The sequence below is a fragment of the Zophobas morio genome, unplaced genomic scaffold (assembly GCF_036711695.1).
Source record: "Zophobas morio isolate AGI-343-1 ecotype UQ-CSIRO unplaced genomic scaffold, CSIRO_AGI_Zmor_V1 ptg000024l, whole genome shotgun sequence".
In the NCBI taxonomy this organism is placed as follows: Eukaryota; Metazoa; Arthropoda; class Insecta; order Coleoptera; family Tenebrionidae; genus Zophobas; species Zophobas morio.
In genome coordinates this window covers 1,794,676-1,815,712 of record NW_026972129.1, presented here as the reverse complement: position 1 = coordinate 1,815,712, position 21,037 = coordinate 1,794,676, and the positions used below count along the sequence as shown (strand labels likewise).

Sequence of the window (21,037 nt, the reverse complement as noted above, 5' to 3'; positions counted from 1 at the left end):
AAAAAATGTATTTATTAATTCCATAATATATTACAATACATAATGACCTAAATAAATATATTTTCAATAAAATTAATCAAGCACAAAACGATAAAAATATTTCAAACAAAATAATTCTTTGGCATGCAAAAACAAGTATAACAAAAAATAAAAATATTAAAAACAGAACAAGTTATTCTCTTAATATACAATATAACAAAAACAAAACACAAACGGTAAAATAAAATGAACAAATTTTCTAACAGTCTATATTTGGTTTAATGTCGCAGCCGAAAGTTAAGTCACAGCCAGTATTTCAGTCAAAATTCTCTAACATACTTGTAAATCAAAAACCTCGTACACTTGTCCAGAATCATACCAAAACAATCATGTCTCTCACAAACAGTTTGCACAAGACCACATGTTAACTTGTACTCAGATTTGAAACGACTCTCCAAATTTGTTTGATGAGAATTCTTGTCCAAAAATGTGTACAAATTGTCATGTATGTTTCGAACAAACAACATTACATTCTCACTTGCATACGTCAGTCTCAAGTCATCATCACCACGGTCTTTGAAGTACGTTAACAAATGAGATGGTAACATCTCCGTGGTAGTCAACGCACTCTGGCAAGCATCGCAATTGAATACATCTATCTGTTTTAAAATATAGCCTGAAACATAGGCTAATCCTTGACTGTCTTCGTCCGACAGCTTTTCAAGGTTTTCAAAACAAATACATGCGTCCAAATTTGATGTGCCACTGACCTCTTCTTCGTCAAATTCAGTTACCTCTTCCACTTCCGCAGTTTCAGTCTTCTCTGCATATTGCAGCAGGTTTCGGAGATTTTCCAACGGCGTGCAACCATCATCTTCACAATTCCCTTCTGTTGTTGGGGCAACAAGCTTGTTGACCACAACAGTTTTCAGGGCGGCAGTAAACCTGTACTTTCCTTCACACTGCAAATTTCCTTCCATCTTCTATGCACTTCTGGGTCCTTCGGGAACTGAAAATAGTGCTTGTTTCCACCACCTGTGATGTATGCATTGTTGCAACCTGGAAATTTGCAGTATTTCTTCCTCTTTCCCTCCATAATTCCTGAAAATAAGTGAATGAAAATCTGATCAACAAATACTTAATTAATTGCAAAAACGTATTACAAAAATGGTGAAATTTTATACTTATCTTTACACAAGCTTCTAAAACACAACACTTCATCTCATGGGACAAAAATTCACTGACGCTAACCTGAAAACGCGGTAAACAATCAAAAACAAAACAAAACACAATGCACAACGCGTGAGCAGTTCATTGTTGGTGAAAGGAATTTTCGGTTTCCCACCAAAATCACACTGAAATCACCAAACTGCACCAAACTGTCACCAACGTCATTTCCCCTTGCCTCACTTCGTCCGTCGTGGCCCCTACAAACTCGTGTTGCTGGTTTGCCTATCTTGCTTTCACCCCTGGTCTTCAATTAACGTGCTTTTGACATTTTTATTTGACAAGTTATTTTTAGTTACTAATTTGTCACTAGATTGCAATTTTGCAACATATTGTACAGGTTTTTCGCATCTCACCACTGAGTACACTCATTTTTTCCAAATCTGACACTGACAGTGCGGGAGTTTTGCGAACGGATTTATTTTAAATTTCGCGCTAATTTCACCCCACTTGACGTCACACCCGATGCGTATGCCTATACCATGTTTCCTTCTACCATGGGTGGTCTTGCAAAATCAGCCTGTATGTCGCATCTATATTAATCTATGGTATAACGTTCTTGACGTCGAATTATTTTTGTCAGATTTTAACATCAAATTAGTTTACAGCACGGTTTACAGTAAGTGTGATAGTAAGTTTAAGAGCAGGTTGTTTTTGTAAAATTTGTTTTATTAATTTCAGATGCTCATATGTTTACTAAGAAGATAGGTTATGTTACTTTCTGAGAATTGCCCTTACGAACAGTTGGTGGTATTTTTGTCTTCTCGGAAGAGTTGTATGTAACTTGAGATGTGTTTAATGTCAATGTTAAGATCATAATATGAAAATACCAATTAAGATGTGCTTCTTACGACAGTTGCAGCATTACATAAAATCATTTAGTAGAAAGTCGACAACAGCAGTTCTTACAACTTCATATAATGTTGATGAAAATTTCTTCAATTTAAAATGTCATTGGAAGTATGTATTAATTTTTGGCATAGGATATGTTACATATAAACTTCATATTAAGGACAATTTAATACCAAGTGTACAAGCTACCTCAAATCGAAGAAAACAATATAATTTTGTAGCTGATGTAGTTGAAACTACAGCACCAGCTGTTGTCTACATTGAGATTAAAGATGCTAGAAGAGTAGATTTTTTTACTGGTAAACCTACAACAATTTCTAATGGGTCAGGATTTATTATAAGGGAAGATGGATTAATTTTGACGAACGCCCATGTAGTAGCAAATAAGCCTTATTCAAAGGTGGAAGTAAGATTACATAATGGTGTTACATATAGTGGCCATGTAGAAGATGTGGATGTCAAAAGCGATTTAGCAACTGTTCGAATCTCGGCGAAGAAGTTACCCATAATAAAATTGGGGAATTCTTCAGAATTAAGGCCAGGTGAATTTGTAGTAGCCATTGGAAGTCCTCTTGCACTAAGCAATTCTGTAACTTTTGGAGTTATTAGTTCAACCAGTCGTGGTTCTGATGAGTTAGGTTTAAGAGGTAAAGATATTGTGTATCTTCAGACAGATGCTGCTATTACTTTTGGTAACTCTGGGGGACCATTAGTTAATCTAGATGGAGATGCAATTGGTATTAATAGTATGAAGGTTACAGCAGGAATTTCTTTTGCAATTCCAAGTGATTATGTTAAGGAATTTTTAAAGAATGCTGAAGGGGTGAAAAAAACTGGAGCAGGTGGACTCGCTCGAAAATATATGGGAATTACAATGCTTACGTTAACACCTCAGATTTTACACGAGTTGCGTGAAAGAAGTCAGTATGTACCACCTGATGTCAAACATGGCGTTTTGATATGGAAAGTGATTCTAGGCTCCCCAGCACACAGGTATGTCCATTATTTTTTTTTTTCAGAATTATTTTTGAATGCCAAATCACGCCAGTCAACAAAATTTAACCGTTGTTTGCTGTAATACTAAACATACGTAATAGTATCATTATTTGACCGTTCTGTTGAAAATAGTAGCTATGGTAATCGCTTTTGTCTATTAATGTCACAGAGGTAGAATGACAGGAGGAAGCATGCCTCATTGTGCCAATGTTAATTATTATTATTATTATTATTATTAATCGTAACTTTCCCAACTGGACAATCCACTTAACAGGGAAAGGTGAAAACAGATTAAATTTCATCCGATAAACAAAAACAAAAAGCTCACAACCAGTGTTAAAAATGCAAGAAAACCATTTGCAAATTTGCAATTAATTAGAAAGCTATATGTTCACAGTTGGTTGACTCCATACTTTTTGCAGAAACATTCACTTTGAAACTTCGTATTCCGCTATAATGCATGCAGAAACTTTAGGAAATTTATCAGTTATATCACAGTTCTGTGATATTTTATTGAACACCCTACACATTACAACAATTGGTGACCTTTGTAATAGATTACTTTTACAGGAGGGACAATAGAACATATCAGATTGACGAGCATTATACCTCGGTGTTAAAAAGTTTATTTTCCTGAGCAACCACATGCTATCAATTTCATAATTAATTAAATTTAAGAGGAAACGCACACCTGAAATCAGTCTTCTCGTATTCAGGGAGATGATGTTAAATCTATTTAATAACTGTGATTGTGGGTGACCTCTTACCGGATATATTCTGTCTTCCCGAAATGCTAGGAATTTTAAAAACACTCTTTGAACAGACTCTATATTGTTAACATGGACATGATACACCGAGTGCCAAATAATTGAACCGTACTCCAACGTAGACCTGACAAGTCCAAAAAACAATAGTTTCAACGTTCGTATATCCTTAAATTCTTTGCTATTTCTAAAGATGAATCCCAAAGTTTTATATGCTTTACATATCATATTTTCCATATGCGAAGTGAATGTGAAAGCAGAGTCAAATAATACACCTAAATCTAATATAGAGCTCTTACGCTGTAGTTTTACATTGTTAATACTATATTGATAGTGCATAGGGGATAATTTACGGGTATACGTTACAATTAAACATTTGGCGATATTTAAAAATAAACGGTTTTGCAGACACCACTGATAGACATTATTGAGATCATTTTGGAAAGCAATGGAATCACAAGGAGAATTTATAATCCTGTAGATTTTTAAATCATCAGCAAATAACAAGTAATTAGATGAGATAACTTCCGTGATATCATTAACAAACAAGAGGAACAACAGCGGTCCCAAGTTTGACCCCTGAGGAACTCCAGATCCAGGAACTATATTTTTCGACTTATAACAGCGATATTGTACATATTGCACTCTATCTACCAAGTATGATTGGAAAAGTTTTATCAAAGAATCAGAAAAACCAAAGTAATGTAACTTCTGAAGTAGAATATTATGGTCAATTTGATCAAACGCTTTCCAAAAATCAAGGTATACAGTATCAACCTGTTGTTTACTATCAATTGCTTCACAAGTAAATTGAGTAAAACAAACGAGATTTGTAATAGTCGAACGTTTCTTCATGAACCCATGTTGCGAGGGACTAATATACATTTTTACATCCATATAAATATATTTGTACAAAATGCTTTCAAATGCTTTCGCAAAATTACTTATTAGAGAGATTGGCCTATAGTTGGTTACATCTGCTTTGTCCCCTTTTTTAAATAATGTTAATAATAATAATAATAATAATCTTTATTTCCAACGGGCAAAAAACACCCAATTACAGGAAACAATTAGAAAAAATAAAGCATATAACTGATAATTAAGCAGGAGACTTGAATGTATGTAAGAGTAAGCACATATTAAACATATTAACAATAAATAAATACGAAAATTAGAATCATTACAAATTAAAGAAAGCAATATAATATTTACATCACACAGATTAGAGTCTTAAACTTAAATGAATCTATGAGTAAGTACATACTCCTATTAAAGATATTAATAAAAAATAAGGATGAAAATTAGGATAATTACAAATTAATGAAGATAATATAGTAAACCGTTAAGACCAGAAACTTAAACTTAAATGTTTATAGGAGTAACCGTTTGGAAGAGATTTACATATACAAGGTGATTGCGAAATACATGAAAAAAAAAAAGGGGGAATAGCTCACAATATGATTATGTCACTGGGTAAAATTCACGGTTCTAAGTGGTAGCAGTGACTTTATCAGGCACTTTTAATCACAACGTGAAAAACACGAAAAGGGCCAGTCAGCATCGAGCGGTCGGTGAAATCGGTTTATGGTGAGGTTTCCCCATGCAGAGGGTGTCGATATGGTAATTGGTGTGGGCGAACATGTGCATGAGTGGTACATTATCTCCGAGATCATGATGATACCTTCAACCTCAAACTCACGACCGTGGCCGTGATAGGACAGAAAGAAGAAGTTGGATTTTCACAGCTTGTAGTGCATCCTACATTAAAAGAACACGGCCACATCCATACCATGTTGACAAAGTACAGGGTTTGGAGCCCGCTGATTGTCCACGTTGTGTAACTCACTTTTTGTCCGATGAAACTCCACATGCTCGTCAACAAGTACGATTTCAAGAGACGGTTTTCGATATGTGTATCGGTTGGATGAAACAGTTAGTTTGTGGAAATCAACAGTGTCCAGAAATTATCGAAGAGCCTCAACAACAAGTGAAAATGGCAGCCGCTACTTCGGTGTTTTTTTTAGCTATCAACAAACATCTTGCGACGCTCTGACGCCTGTATGGCTAGTCAAGGACAACATTTTCAACATTTCTTGTAAAAAGGTAGTAGCATTCTAAGTTGCTCTTATTTTTGTTCCAATAAACAATGTAAAATCGTTGTGGCAAGGACCAAACATCCGTCAGAATCAAAAGTTGATCATCATGAAGCATTACCAAAAAATTTTCGCACTGACCTTTAATGATAAATGAATAAATAAATGAATGAACGAATGATGAGCAGCAAAAAGTCGGTTTTACTTTTAATTGAAACTGAAAGTGTTTACGCCGTTTTTATTCGAACGTTTTTCCAACTCTGTCTACAAGGTGGCTCAGTGCCTTCGTATCGAGGGTGGTTCATGGGGGTTTTGCCCCATTCGATTTTTCATTTTTTTCTATATTTCGACTCTACTAGGGTTGGGGATGCCGTGGTTAAAATTATTGCATATATTTCGCAGTCACCCTGTATGTTGAGCTGAATCGAAATTGAAATCACAGTCAGTGGTAATTAAGTTGCAATAGTTACATAAGCGCAACGGGCGATCTACTTAGAGCATTAGTTTTACAGCGAGGTGCATAAAATAAAGGATTTTGTCTGGAGTTTAATCTAGGGACAACAAAGAAAAACTTATCAAGGAGGTATAGAGAATCTATTCTATTATTTAGTAAATTGTATGAAAATTTACCAACAACAATTATCCCTCTTGTGTGAAGTCGTTTGCAATTAATTCTGGCCAATAATAGTTCATGATTGAACCCTCGAGGGGGATAAACGCCATCAGTCAGATGCGCAACAAATTCTAAAAATTTTCTTTGAATTAGTTCTATTTGGTCGATATAGGTATTGTAGATCGGAAACCAGATCAAGGCACAGTATTCTACTCTAGAATAGATAACCTGACGAGAGAATTAAATAGGGCCGTAAGTGGTGTGTGTTCGAAAAGTCACTACAGTTACGATATATGAAACTATACATTTTATACGCTTTGGAAATACATTCAGCAATGTGATTATGATTAAAAAAGTAGAATTTATTATGAAAAACAACGCCTAAATCTTTGTACCTATCTAAACGAGTTAAGACTACGCTTTCCATATAATAGTCAAATTTAACAATAGAAGCTTTTCTCGAGTAAGAGACAACGAAGCACTTAGATTGATTAATTGAGAGACGATTACACTTTCCCCAGTAAATTAGACGATTTAAATCTAATTGAAGTTGTTGACAATCGCTCAAAGATTTGACCTCCAAGAAAAGTTTTAAGTCGTCAGCAAATAACAGTTTTTTGCAGTTCAGCTCATCGACTATATCGTTAATAAACAATACGAACAGCAAGGGGCCCAGATTAGACCCTTGCGCCACACCGGATCTTGGGGTGAACGGCTGAGACATAAAGTTACGGTATTTCACGACCAACTCTCTGTTAAAGAGGTGCGATTTAATAAGAGTTAAAAGCGGTTTGGAAAAGCCAAAGCACTGGAGTTTTTTGAGAAGCAGAAAATGATCGATATGATCAAAGGCTTTGGTAATGTCTGTGAATGCAACATCTAGCTGATTTTGGTGATCTATAGTCTCAGCAGCATATTGACAGAAAGAAACTAAGTTAGTGACAGTTGATTTTTTTTCTACAAATCTATGCTGAAATGTCGTTAGGTAACTTTTGATGCTTGAATATGTCCTTGCATAAAGAATATTTTCAAAGATTTTGACAAAATTACACAGTAAACATATAGGTCTGTAGTTTTGTATCATAGAAGGGTCGCCTTTCTTAAAAATTGGTGTAACCGTTGCCTTTTTCCATTTCTCAGGAAAAGAAGATGTCCTCAAAATTAAGTTAAATAAATGATGCAACGGTTTAACTAATACATAAGCGCAGTCTTTCAGTATAAAACTAGGTATTAAGTCGGTACCTGAAGTGAGAGATTGTTTAGATCGTTCTAATGCAAGCAAAATTTCTTCTTCGGTAATGTCTGAGATTGAAACAAGTGCATTAGGAATATCCTTTCTCCTTTATTGATTTTATAACGTTTATATTTTTGAGAATATAATTCATGTATCACATGACCCCATTTCTTCCAATAGAATTTATTCAAGCCCTTAGTTACATGTCTATCACAGCGATAATAATTTTATTACCTTATTATTGTGGTCTGTTGCTACCTAAATTTAAAAACTGTCAAATTTGACAAATTTTAGAATTTTATAAATTTGTTTGTCTATTATGGCTTGCCAACGTTGGGGGCAAGCTTAAAAGGACGAAATCAATTTTATTATCAAAAAATTTGTTCGTTCATTATATTCTCATGTCGAATATAACTCGTGGTATGATTAATAAATCGAATATATGGCTCGTGAAACCGAAGCAGCACATTCAACTCGGTTCACTCGAAATATTATCGGTTATAATTATATCACTTGTTATATTATAACTGATAGTAATATTTCTTTTCTCGAACACAAGCAATGTTAAAGATTTGTCGGCAAAAGAGCTTCACCCTTTCCTTATTACATGGGGAGTGGTCCAACAACAATACAGGATTAGAGGAGCCCCGTTTGGTTTAAAATAAGTTCACAGATAGTAAAAACGCTTTATCATTTGGCTAATTATGGAATAAAAACGAAAATATTTATTGCAACATAAAAACTCAAGTAAAGTTACTGCTACGGCTTGCATATTCTACCTTATTAAATTATTTTTGTTTTAAAGCTTAGTACCTGGCAAACACTTTCGAGCACGCCACTAGAACCACCATCACTTTCTCGGACGAGCTGGAAGGGCCATTCGTGACCGTATTCGAAAGCGCAGTACTAAGCACTTTTTGAAACAATCTTTCTTCCTCTCATTCTACTTCCATGATTAATTTATTATTTTAATCTATTTTTTCTGTCACCCCGTTTGAGTAAGAGTAGAAAAGATACAAAAGATATATTTTTAATGTAAATTCTACTGATCACAGACAGGCATAAACTTCTCTGTTGTCGATAAGGCTTTAAGGTATCCATCAGTGAGCATTTCCACTTTTTCTTTAATTGTAGTCCGGTCATTTTAGGATAAAAAAGGGATCAATCTCGGAATGAGAGATAATAAGCTGAATTTTTGTATATACCTTAATTTTGGCGTTTTAAAAGTTATCTCAAAAGTCTCATAAAATCTCATGTCTGCGTCGTAAGTTATTCAAGGTCAAAGGTGAAGAAAAACAGTTTTTTACGATTATCTCGGTTTCTATTGCTCCAGTGATGTTAACATCTATTATCATAATTATAGAGCACAAAATTTGGGACAAATTTTATTTGAAACATTTTTTCATGCGATCAATCGTTTTTGAGATAGAGGACTCATCCATACGTACTGTAATGCAATCAACCGTGAATATCTGTGAATACTATACCTTGAATTTTGAAAAATTTGTATTATTTATCAATTAATACATTGTATTTAAACATTTTACATATTTTCAACATATTCATTGAACAACACTTACCTATTTTGTGTAATTAAAAACGCATTTAATGAAATATTTATTGCATATCTCAATTTATTTATATCTTTAAAATGTGTAAGGTTTTAAATACTTATTTTTCTATCATGATTATAACTGGAAGGTCTGGAAACAACGATTCAGGGCACCGAAGATGATGACCTTGAAACAGAAATTCCCGAACGTCCAGAAGATGACGGTGAAGAAGAAGAAAGTTAATACTTTTGTTCTTTAAATTATTAAAGATTTCTAGATTTTCACTGCAATTCAATTTCAATCGTAAGAAAGGTACAGGTACTGAACAAAGATAAAATTAAAATACATTATTTTTACTTCCTTAAAATTTACTTTGAAAAAATTAATATAACTTTTAGATATATAATAATATAACAAGTATAATATATTATCTAATATATAAAAACTTACACATTTGAAAGATAAAGTACTTAATTATTTTTCTACTTAAAATGTACTTTCAATAAATTAAGATATACCTATACAATAAGTATTTCATTTAAAGAGTTTTTAATTCCACAAAGTAGGTAAGTATCATTATCATTAAATGAATGTATTGAAAATATGTAAAATGTTATTAAATGCAATGTATTAACTGATAAATAATACAAATTATTCAAAATTAAAGGTAGTATTCACAGATATTCACAGTTGATTGCATTACAGTACGTATGGATGAGCGCTGCGCGTTCACTGCCCTCTATCTCAAAAACGATTGAGCGCATGAAAAAATGTTTCAAATAAAATTTGTCCCAAATTTTGTGCTCTACAATTACGATAATAAATGTTAACATCATTGGAGCAATAGAAACCGAGATAATCGCAAAAAACTGTTTTTCTTCACATTTGACCTTGAATAACTTACGACGCAGACACGAGATTTTATGAGACTTTTGAGACAACTTTTAGAACGCTAAAATGAAGGTATATACGAAAATTCAGCTTATTATCTCGCATTCCGAGGTTGATCGCTAATTTGACTGGACTATTGTGTACTGCGGCATATTGATGAATTTCGGTCACTAAAAACCGAACGAGTAATCAAATTTTAGAAATGTCACGTAAATTGTTTTTACATGGCTGCCTACAATATTTAAACTTAAACTAAAGTGGTTGTTCATAAAACGTTCCACTTGTATGTTTGGTTGCATAACTCGTATTTTGAATTTTCAGTAATTTTTTTTAAATTACGATCACCGGAAAAGTATTGTAACTAACTCGACTGATGATTGGCGAATAATAATCTCGAACATCAACGCGCGAGGAACGAGCGCGTTAAAATATCTCGATTATTAATCACTTTTATTAACAAACTTGTTCGTTAAATACCTATTAATGGCCCAATTAAAATTATGCTCTCAAAAATGACAAATTAAAGTGATAAGTTAAAACCTTCTATGATGTACTAAAATTTTTTAATCAAAATAATTTAAATTTTTTAAAGCACAAATTAATAATTTACTGCAAAAAGTGGAAGTAGAAATTAAAGTAGAACCCTAAGGCTATTTTCACCGAAAAAATCATTTCTGGGTTTTCACCCTAAGAAAAATTAACATGGGGTCTAAAATTTAACATGGGAATCCCTATGGCCACTTTTAAAAAAGATGCACTGTTTGTGATAGTGATATTGGCTTTTTAAAAAAGAAAAGCAAACTTGGATTTTTGACGTTTTGAAAATTAAATTTTTAATCAAGAAATAAGCGGTTAATGTATATTGGAGTGCCTATAAGGAAGGGGTAAGTGTGTCGTTTAAGCTGAATCACCCTGTATATTAATTATTAAAAATAGGAAATTCAATACAAATCACAAACACTACTGTAAAAATGAACTATGAAATGTATTATAAATATTATAATCAAAAATAACACAAACAATCTTACAGAAAATGTTCCTCTCCCCTAGATTCCCTTTAAATAAGTAAACAAAAATCTTATGAATTAAAAATTAAACTATATATTACATCACGTAGTAAATCGAAAATATCACAAAAACAGTAATTTTGATTTATTTTTAATTGGTGATTTAGTTATGCTGAAACTTTTCAATTTTTCTACGTGCATTTTTTTCATGATTCATGTCTTCAAATTCACCTTGAATATTTTCAGTAGTATTAGCTTAATATCATTTAAATATTCCTCACATTTAAACCACCTAAAGTTATTGTTTCGTTTTAAAATACTAATTAATTTTTAAATTAACATTTTTCGATGTTTCTAATCTTTTTCCTTCGGTTCCGGCTTCAGACTGTCTTAAATTAGACGGTGATCTTTTATTGGAATCTGGTTTAGTCTATCACATATCCTTAATTTAATCACTGTAGTAGAATCGATCTTAAAACAAAATTTCTTCAAATTTTATGAACAACATGACAGATTGGCGATGGGTTCTGCCCTATCACCTTTTCTAGCTGAACTATTTTTGAATAACATTGAAACAAAAATTCTTTTAAATTCTCAATTTTCAAATAAAATAAAATTCTGGGGCCGTTGTGTAGATGACCACCACTGACACTACCATACCTTGGTCCTCTTCCCACCCCAGATCCCACAAATTTGCAGCCTTTAATTCCCTCTTTTACTGATTACACATTCCCGTAAGTCGAGACGCCTTCGAAAGAGAACTTGACATCATCCGACAGTTGATTGTCAATAATAATTTTTCTACACATTAAGGCAAGGTTGTATAAAGCCTTTGTCAACTTTAACAAGTTGTTAAACCAATTTTTAATTTGTTTGCTAATATTAATTTGTGTTGTATAAAGCAGTTGACAATCGGTTAACAGCGTGTTAACTAACAATATGTCAAACCTGTTTTAACTCAGGATTTGCGTTGTATAAAATTATCGTTAGAGTTAATATCATGTCAAATCTTAGTTAAGTTTCTGTCAATTAATCAGTCATTAAGTTGCGATTTCGTGTTGTATGAAGCTTAAGAACAAAATTTCTGATAATTTTTGAGATAAAGTAAATGTAATTCGGTAGTAATAGTTGTATTTAGTATAATTGTTCATGCAAATCTACAGAAGATGTCAGCATCTAGTTTGTCTTCAGTGAGTGAAGAAAACGATGAAGAGATGAGACTGCAAGCAGCAAGAATGCGCTGTCCAAGACGCTTTTTCGTTCGTAAGGATCCATCTGAACTGTATGATGATGTAGATTTCAAGAAAAGGTACATGTTTCGTACATATGTGTATGGTTGCGAAAGATAGGCAAGCAGCAATTCCTGTCCACCCCCTTATTGCCTACCCTTAACTACCACCACAGCATAGATATCAATCAGTAGAGACGGCTCGCCGTTTTTCGTGACCCGTTTTCGTGGGTGGTCGTTCGCATTATGACCGAATGAGGGCGCCCAACTGACGTCTAAAATATTTGAAATTTAGCAGTTTTGTTACAATATTTTTGCCAGTTTTGCTTGTTTAAGACTGCTTTTCCGGTAGAATTGTACAAATAGTATAAAAATGTAATTTTCACAATAAAAGGTAAAATCTTTGTCCGATGAATTTTCATACCGGATCCCTGTTGTGCGCCTTATTCTCTCCCTCGTGTTTGGAATTCTTGGAAAAGATAGTAAACATAACACATTTTTTGTTTAAAAAGTCGTCGCAAACGAACAACAACGGTGGTTATGAATAAAATAAAAACTGTAACAAATCAGCGTGTTTATAAATTAAATATGGACTTTTCTTTTTTCTTATTGCGATTCACGATTATACGATTTGAGCAAACTAGACAGTTTGCAATAAATTGCGTACGAATCAATTTTTGAAATTGTAAATGAAGTGATACTTCTTAAATTGGGTGGCGACATCTAGGAATAGTTTAGGCAACGACCACCCATGACGGCTTAAAATTCGGGTCAGAAAGAACAAAGGCGCCGACACGAGCTGTCTCTACTGATTGTTATCTATGCTGTGCTACCACCCGCCGATAATCCCCACCCACACAAGAAAGCCGCCCTCTGGGAGAGGAAAATTTAAAAATATTTGTAACGAATTTTCCAATTTTCATCGTTGTTCGTTAACCGTCGAAGTGAGAACATCTCGTGGCGGCCCGTTGTTATTGTTATTGTTGTTTCATTTTCGTTTGATGCAAGAGGCCCCAGCGCCTTTTCTTCGTATCTACAAAAGGCCCAGGTGCCTTCAATCAAGAGAAATCGTCGAGGAAGATCGTTGCAATCAGGGTGAGTCCGTTGTCCATCTTCCTTATATTGTTGTTTGCTTTTATGACTTGCGTCGTAAACATATGGTCCTTCGAGCCGGATAGTTTAATTAGCTCATGGTTTACAGTGTTTTGTTTCGTGGTACACTGCAAAAGCTGTTCATATATTTCGCGTGCACACTTTTGCGCTTATTTCTTTGTGCAGTAGAATTGGTTTTATTGGTAGGGTTGCTTGACCTTGAACGAGGTGGTAACGGAAACGGAACACGTGTTCGTAAAATTTGCTTTGTGTTGAAAAAGATCCGTAAGATTTGTAATGGCTGTAAAACTGAAGGAGGCTAGAGCAATGCGAGCCCTTGCGTATAATCAAATGGTAGAGACCCACGACGTAGCCTCTTCCGCGTTAGTGCAAACTACGCTCAAGGGTTTATTTTCATTCCGGTACCAACGCGTTGAGGAAGTTGTACAGGATTTTCGAAAATATCACGCGGCGGTTATTTCTTGCCTATCTAGCTTAACCGAACCGGATTTTGAAAGCGAAGATGCGGTGAGGAAAGAATTTGATCGATTGTATTGTGAAACCGGAGTCGCATATGGCGAACTTTTTCCCGCGCCCTTGGCATTGCATACTCCCACTCCTAGTGATCATAGTCAAACGAGACAAAAGAATATTCGTTTACCAAAAATCTCGTTGCGAAACTTCGACGGCGATTTTGTGAAATGGTACCCGTTCATTCAAACGTTTAATACGGCAATTCACAATAACGAATCCTTACCCCCCGTTGACAAATTTCAGTATTTGCTTAGTTACCTGTCCGGTGAAGCATTAAATCTGATAAAGTCGTTAACATTATCAGAGGATAATTATCCGATAGCATATAAAATTCTAACCGATCGGTATGACGACAAACGCAAACTGGCAGCTCAATTTTTTCACGGGATTATGTCCATCCCAAAGCTAACAAGGGAGTCTGCAAAAGCACTTCGCTCAGTACTCGACAGTTTCAAAGAGCATCGCGGGGCTTTGGAAGCTTTAAAAATTGCTGACAATTTAGAAGATTTTTTGTGGTTTAGTATTCTGTTAGATAAGGTAGATGTGAATACTAGGAAGGCTTTTGAGGCCGAATGTCGGATTCAGAAGATTGATTTTCCAACTCGCGAGGATCTAGAAAACTTTATTGAATCGCATTGTAAAGTACTAGATTGTTGTCCGGATCCCACAGGAGTTGCTCGCCTGAAATCGTTTAATTTAAGTGGCCCTAAAAGTCACAACAAGGCGTCATTTGTTGTTACGTCGAACTCAGTAAAAAAATGTCCGCTTTGCACAGAAACTCACAACGTCGTAAAGTGTCCAACATTTGTACAAGCGTCGCCTTTTGATCGATATTCATTGATAAAACCTACTAGGACTTGTTTTAATTGCCTTAAAGAAGAACACGCGGTGAGTGCCCATCAAAGGGGTGCTGCCGTGATTGTGGTGGACGACACCATACGTTATTGCATTTTAAATCTCGTAAAACCTCGCATGCGCCATCGGAACCTGATACCACGGAGGCAGATACAAACAGAACTCCGTCAGAGTCTCTCACTTCTTGCATTGTTCATTCACTTGTCAGTCCCTTGAGTTACAAAAAAAATATCTTGTTGGCGACCATAGTGTTGGAAATTCGCGATAGATGGGGAAATTTCCAAACTATGCGCGCTTTGTTGGATCCCGGTAGCCAGGCGTCTTTTATTGAGAGTGCCGGTCTCAATAAATTGGGTCTACTCAAAACCAGATCGACAGTATCGATTTCTGGAGTAGGCCAAATTATAACCAATGCATCATACATCACATCTACGCAGATACGGCCGCGTAAATCTCGGCGGCCGACTCTAGATTTAGAATTCCATGTACTTCCACGTATTTGCGGCAAGCTCCCGGCATCACCAATAGACCCATCACAATCTCAGTTCTCTCGGGAGCTGGATCTCGCGGATCCCAGCTGGTACAAACCGGGTTCCATTGATGTGTTGTTGGGGGCAGACGTATATTCGGCGATTGTCTGCAACCACATGGTGGACCACTCCGCAACACCCGCCATGGTTAAAACTATATTTGGGTGGGCTTTGCTGGGTCCGATTCAATCCACGTCGTTACCATCTATGCAGGCATTACATATATCGCTCCAGCCCTCATTGAACGACGAAGTACAAAAATTTTGGTCCATCGAAGAAGTCCCATTCAGGACAATTGTTGCACCATCTGACTCACAAGCTGAGGCAATCTTTAGACAGAGTATTTTTCGAGACCCGGGTGGTAGATTTGGCGTCGCGCTCCCATTTAAAACCGACGTAGTACCTAGTTTTGTAGACTCTAAAGCTATAGCAGATAGACGACTTCTTGCTCTTGAACGTCGTTTAACTAAACAACCCGACATTCGAGCACTGTATTTGGACTTCATGCGTGATTATTTGACGTCCAATCACATGTCTTTACTCACGGACGAATTCCCTGAGGGTGATTCGTTTTATATCCCTCATCATGGGATAATCAAACCCGAAGGGAATCTGAATAAGATTCGCGTAGTGTTCGACGCCAGTTGCAAGGCGTCTAATAATATTTCCTTAAACGACACAATTCTCATTTGCCCCAAACTGCAGGCAGACATTGCCCAATTATTGTTAGTTTTTCGAATGAAACCGGTTGCCTTTACCTGCGACATTCGTCAGATGTACAGACAAATCTTGATTGCTCCCGAACATCGACGTTTTCAATTAATCCGTTTTCGATTCGACGCGTCGGACCCAATCCAATCGTACCAGTTAAACACCGTTACGTATGGAGTTGCTTCTGCCCCTTTTTTGGCTATCCGGACCCTGCTGCACTTGGCAGACCTGGGCCACTTACAGTTCCCTTTGGCTTCCAAGGCATTGAGAGAAAATCTTTACGTCGACGATCTTGTCTGTTGTTCTGAGTCACTAGAAGAGGCAACGGAATTAAAGTCACAGTTAATTCAGTTATTGTCTTCAGCGTGTTTCGAGCTGAGAAAGTGGGCTAGCAATTGTGTGGAATTGTTGGAGGATATTCCCGAGGGCCACAAGCAGCTACAACCTTCCAATTTTGATAAGGATTTGCGAGTCGCCTTAAAGGTACTAGGCTTACAATGGGATGCTGCATGTGATAACTTTTCATTCTCCGTAAAACCGAATGATTTACCTTGCACAAAAAGGAACATTCTGTCGGAAATTGCTCGGATCTATGATCCTCTCGGATTCTTATGTCCTGTCTCGTTTTTGACAAAATATATTATACAGTTGCTCTGGAAGGCCGGTGTTGACTGGGATCAAGAGGTTCCGATACCGATTAGTCAATTGTGGAATAATCTAAAAGAGCAACTTCCCACTCTATCATCTGTAAAGATACCACGCCACGTACCACTCGTTGTCACATCGGACTGTCAGTTACATGGGTTTTGTGACGCATCGGAAAGAGGATACGGTTGTGTAATTTACCTGAGAACAATTACACAGGGCATACCAACAATTCGGTTGTTGATTGCGAAATCCAAAGTCGCGCCTTTGAAATGTGTCTCCATTCCTAGGCTGGAGTTGTGTGGAGCAGTACTGCTGGCCAAATTGATTGATTTTGTTAAAAAGGCACTGGAAAGCACAGTGAATTTCAGTCGCATATTTGCCTGGACGGATTCGTCTATCGTGTTGTCGTGGATCCGTTCTTCACCTAGTCGTTGGAAGGTGTTTGTAGCCAATAGAGTTTCTTACATTCACGATCGAGTACTACCTAGTTGGTGGAGGCACGTACCTACTTCCGATAACCCCGCTGACGTAACTTCACGCGGGCTCTTGCCGGAGGATTTTGTCTCAAGCTCCTTATGGTGGGCGGGCCCGTCATTCTTGAAACTTCGCGAACAGTACTGACCTCAAGAATCACCTGTTGGGTCAGTCGACACAGACTTAGAAATTCGCAAGATCGAGCTATTTGTTGCTCAAACCAAAGAGCCTACTATTGGTGAAACGTTGGTCTGTCGGTTTTCCTCGCTTAGGAAAATACAAAGAATTGTTGCTTACTGTCGTAGAGCGGTGCGAAAGGAGAAAGGTTCTTCATTGTCGCTGACGGCGGCAGAACTCTTTGAGTCACTTTTGTACCTCATAAGCGAGGTTCAAAAAACTGTCTTTGCCCAAGAATTGTCAAGGCTTCAAAGAAGAGAGCCCTGTTCTAAAAGATTGTTATATTTGTCACCTTTTGTGGACGAGAAGGGAATTTTACGCGTAGGTGGGCGGCTTCGTCATTCAACTTTGCCGTCGGCTTCTAAATTTCCGGCCTTAAGTACTTCCGAGCAAACATCACCTTACAGATTTGTTGATTCGTCAAATTCATGAAGATAATTTTCATTGTGGCATAAATACAACCATGTACTTATCTCGTCAAATTGTATGGATTCTGTCCCCTCGGCGTACAGTTCGACGTGTGCTGTCCTCTTGCGTTCGGTGTTTTAAAGCTCACCCTTTATCTGCACAGCCAAAAATGGGCGATCTACCCGCCATGCGAGTATCCGAGTCAAAACCCTTTAGTTGCGTGGGTGTAGATTACGGTGGACCCTTTTCAGTCTCGGTTGCTAGGATTAGAGGGGCATTTGTGATAAAGGCGTATTTGTGCTTATTCATCTGCTTCGCCACCAAGGCGGTACACTTGGAAGTGGCATCAAATTTGTCCACGGATGCATTTATCGCGGCACTTCGTCGTTTTGTTAGTCGCCGTGGTCGATGTACACACATATTTAGTGATTGTGGGACCAATTTTTCCGGGGCAAATCGCGAGTTTGTAAAGACGATGAGAACAGCGGCCGAATCACAGTTGGTTCAATGGACTTTTAATCCCCCCGCGGCACCTCACTTCGGAGGCATTTGGGAGAGTGGGATTAAGTCGGTTAAGACCCATCTATCTAGAGTAGTTGGCACCCAGATCATGTCTCTAGAAGAGTTCAACACATTGATAATCCAAATTGAGGCAATGCTCAACTCGCGTCCTCTCTGTAATATGAGCTCTGACCCAAACGATTTGACTCCCTTAACCCCGGGTCATTTTCTTACCATGGAGCCACTCACATCGCCTCCAAACCCCGACCTATCTCATTTGAAAATTTCAAGGTTGTCTCGATGGCAACTAGTGCAGCATATGCAACAAGTATTTTGGCGTAGGTGGAAAAACGAGTACCTTCATAGCTTGTATCAGCGCGGCAAATGGGCAGTCTCTAAGCATGTAGACAGTGTCGAAACAGGTACGGTAGTCCTCATCAAGGACGATAATACGCCTCCCTTGCAATGGAGGATGGGTCGCATCGTGGAGTTATTCCCTGGAACTGTCTATATCGTTCGCGTTGCCACGGTTAAAACCAGTCACGGGACGATGAAACGGCCCCTTGTCAAATTATGTCCGTTGCCCAACCAATAAAACCAATGTCGAATCTTTAAAACCTATTGTATATATATATTAGTTTTAGTTGTTTTTTTTTTGTCTTTTTCTTCCTTTCTGCTTAGTTAATTTTAGTATTTGTAGCTCATTGCAAGCGTAACTTGTAAATAAAATACTGGATCCGTATTTTGGTGGGCGGTATGTTTCGTACATATGTTTATGGTTGCGAAAGATAGGCAAGCAGCAATTCCTGTCCACCCCCTTATTGCCTACCCTTAACTACCACCCGCCGATAATCCCCACCCACACAAGAAAGCCGCCCTCTGGGAGAGGAAAATTTAAAAATATTTGTAACGAATTTTCATCGTTGTTCGTTAACCGTCGAAGTGAGAACATCTCGTGGCGGCCCGTTGTTATTGTTATTGTTGTTTCATTTTCGTTTGATGCAAGAGGCCCCAGCGCCTTTTCTTCGTATCTACAAAAGGCCCAGGTGCCTTCAATCAAGAGAAATCGTCGAGGAAGATCGTTGCAATCAGGGTGAGTCCGTTGTCCATCTTCCTTATATTGTTGTTTGCTTTTATGACTTGCGTCGTAAACAGTACAGGATCAACAAAAACTTGCAACAAAAAAAATCACTCTATTTCTGCAAACTTACAACTCCTTGTTACCTTACAATTTCTGGCAAGTGCATCTTTTCAACAAGTGGGGGGGTCAATATTGGCATTCATAAATCTTCAGCCAGTGGAATCATTATCAGAGTAATTATGTAATGTGATAGAAATGGCAATTTAATTTAACAAATCAAATTAAATCTCTGATTAACTCCATAGTAACGATTGTTATTATCATAGTTACAATTGTTCTTAATCAGTAGAGCTGTGCGGTTGAAATTTAAACGCTGCGAATTGACCCCCACTCCGGCAGGCCAGAGGCTTGCATCCGACGTTATGTATCGCGAAGAAAATTACGCGAAAAATAATGTTAACGGCATGTCAGTTGATGATTTTAAAATCCATATTCACGAAATAAGAGTAATCATAATTTTAATAATGTTCAGGTGTCCGTCTCGCTGACAATAAAACTATTTGTGTGAATTATCAAAAATAATCCACAACTGAAAAGCGAGAAGCGAGCAAGGCAAGGCTGTGTAGCGATCGGCACTGTGGGCCGATAGTGGGGGTAAATAAATTTCAACCGCACAGCTCTATTAATCAGAGATTAAATTTGATTTGCGTTTATGCAACCGGCCCTTAAAGTTCAACATAGTGAGTTATTAGAATCTGACAACTGATTATCAGTCAGTAGCGTAACATGCACATTTCAGAAGGGGGTGGTTTTAACATTTCCTTTTCCATTCTCGTGAAAAGTCGCAGATCTTCATTTTTTGCGTGTATAATATTAGGAATAAACTTTTTTTTATTTTTAAAATGTCCCATACGCGACAAAATTCCTTGAACACCTTACCGTTCATTTTTGCTTGACATAGTTACCGAGTGGTGTACATATTTTTTTGTTATACATTAAATATTAACGCTGATACTATATTAAAATATTGAAGAAATTTATTAGTATAAGTAAATGTACAAAATTAAAAAAAATCATTAATTGAAACATGTGGTCTTAAGTTTCCTTTCTGTTCAAAGAATCGCTATAAAAGATGTCATCCTAACTTTCTTGTTGGTATTATAAATAAATAAATAAGTAAACAAATAAATACATGGTTTATTTTCTACAGGTCTAAATACCCAACTACAAAAAATTATACTTGAAAATTAATTGATACAAGTACCAGGTATAAAGGTATAGAACATATTACAAAAACATAAATGAAATTAAAATTTCATGCTTCAATTAGCCGCTTAATTCGAATATAGCTGTCGAAATCGATATCACAAGTGCAGGAAATTTTGTTAAAGTTATTACACATACAGATCAACGGTGCCTTGGATAACAGGTTAGTTCTGCATGGTTTGCTATAAAAAAGATGACTTTGACGAACATGAAGAGAAGCCTGTTTTCCAAACCTTGTTGAGGATATGTTCCATTAACAATAAAGCTTAGAAATTTCAAATACTTCGTACATTGGATTCCATATGCATGCACAGTATTCAAGT

General features: G+C 36.6%; 1 protein-coding gene across 4 annotated transcripts in view; it reads left to right on the top strand.

The window, feature by feature from the left end:
• The first annotated feature begins 1,424 nt into the window (after positions 1-1,424).
• The window catches only part of LOC135135599 (serine protease HTRA2, mitochondrial), a 50,787-nt gene continuing 31,174 nt past the window's right edge, over positions 1,425-21,037 (top strand). The window contains exons 1-3 of one of the 4 annotated variants that reach the window (XR_010281613.1): positions 1,425-1,825; positions 1,888-3,051; positions 5,195-5,921. Coding sequence is in view for 3 of the 4 variants with exons in the window: in XM_064064693.1 (XP_063920763.1) it covers positions 2,027-3,051 (1,025 nt within the window). In the remaining variant the exon portion in view is untranslated. Of the gene's footprint in view, positions 1,838-1,887; positions 3,052-5,194; positions 5,922-21,037 lie in introns of all 4 variants that reach the window. The other 3 variants (XM_064064695.1, XM_064064693.1, XM_064064694.1) reach the window with 3 other exon arrangements.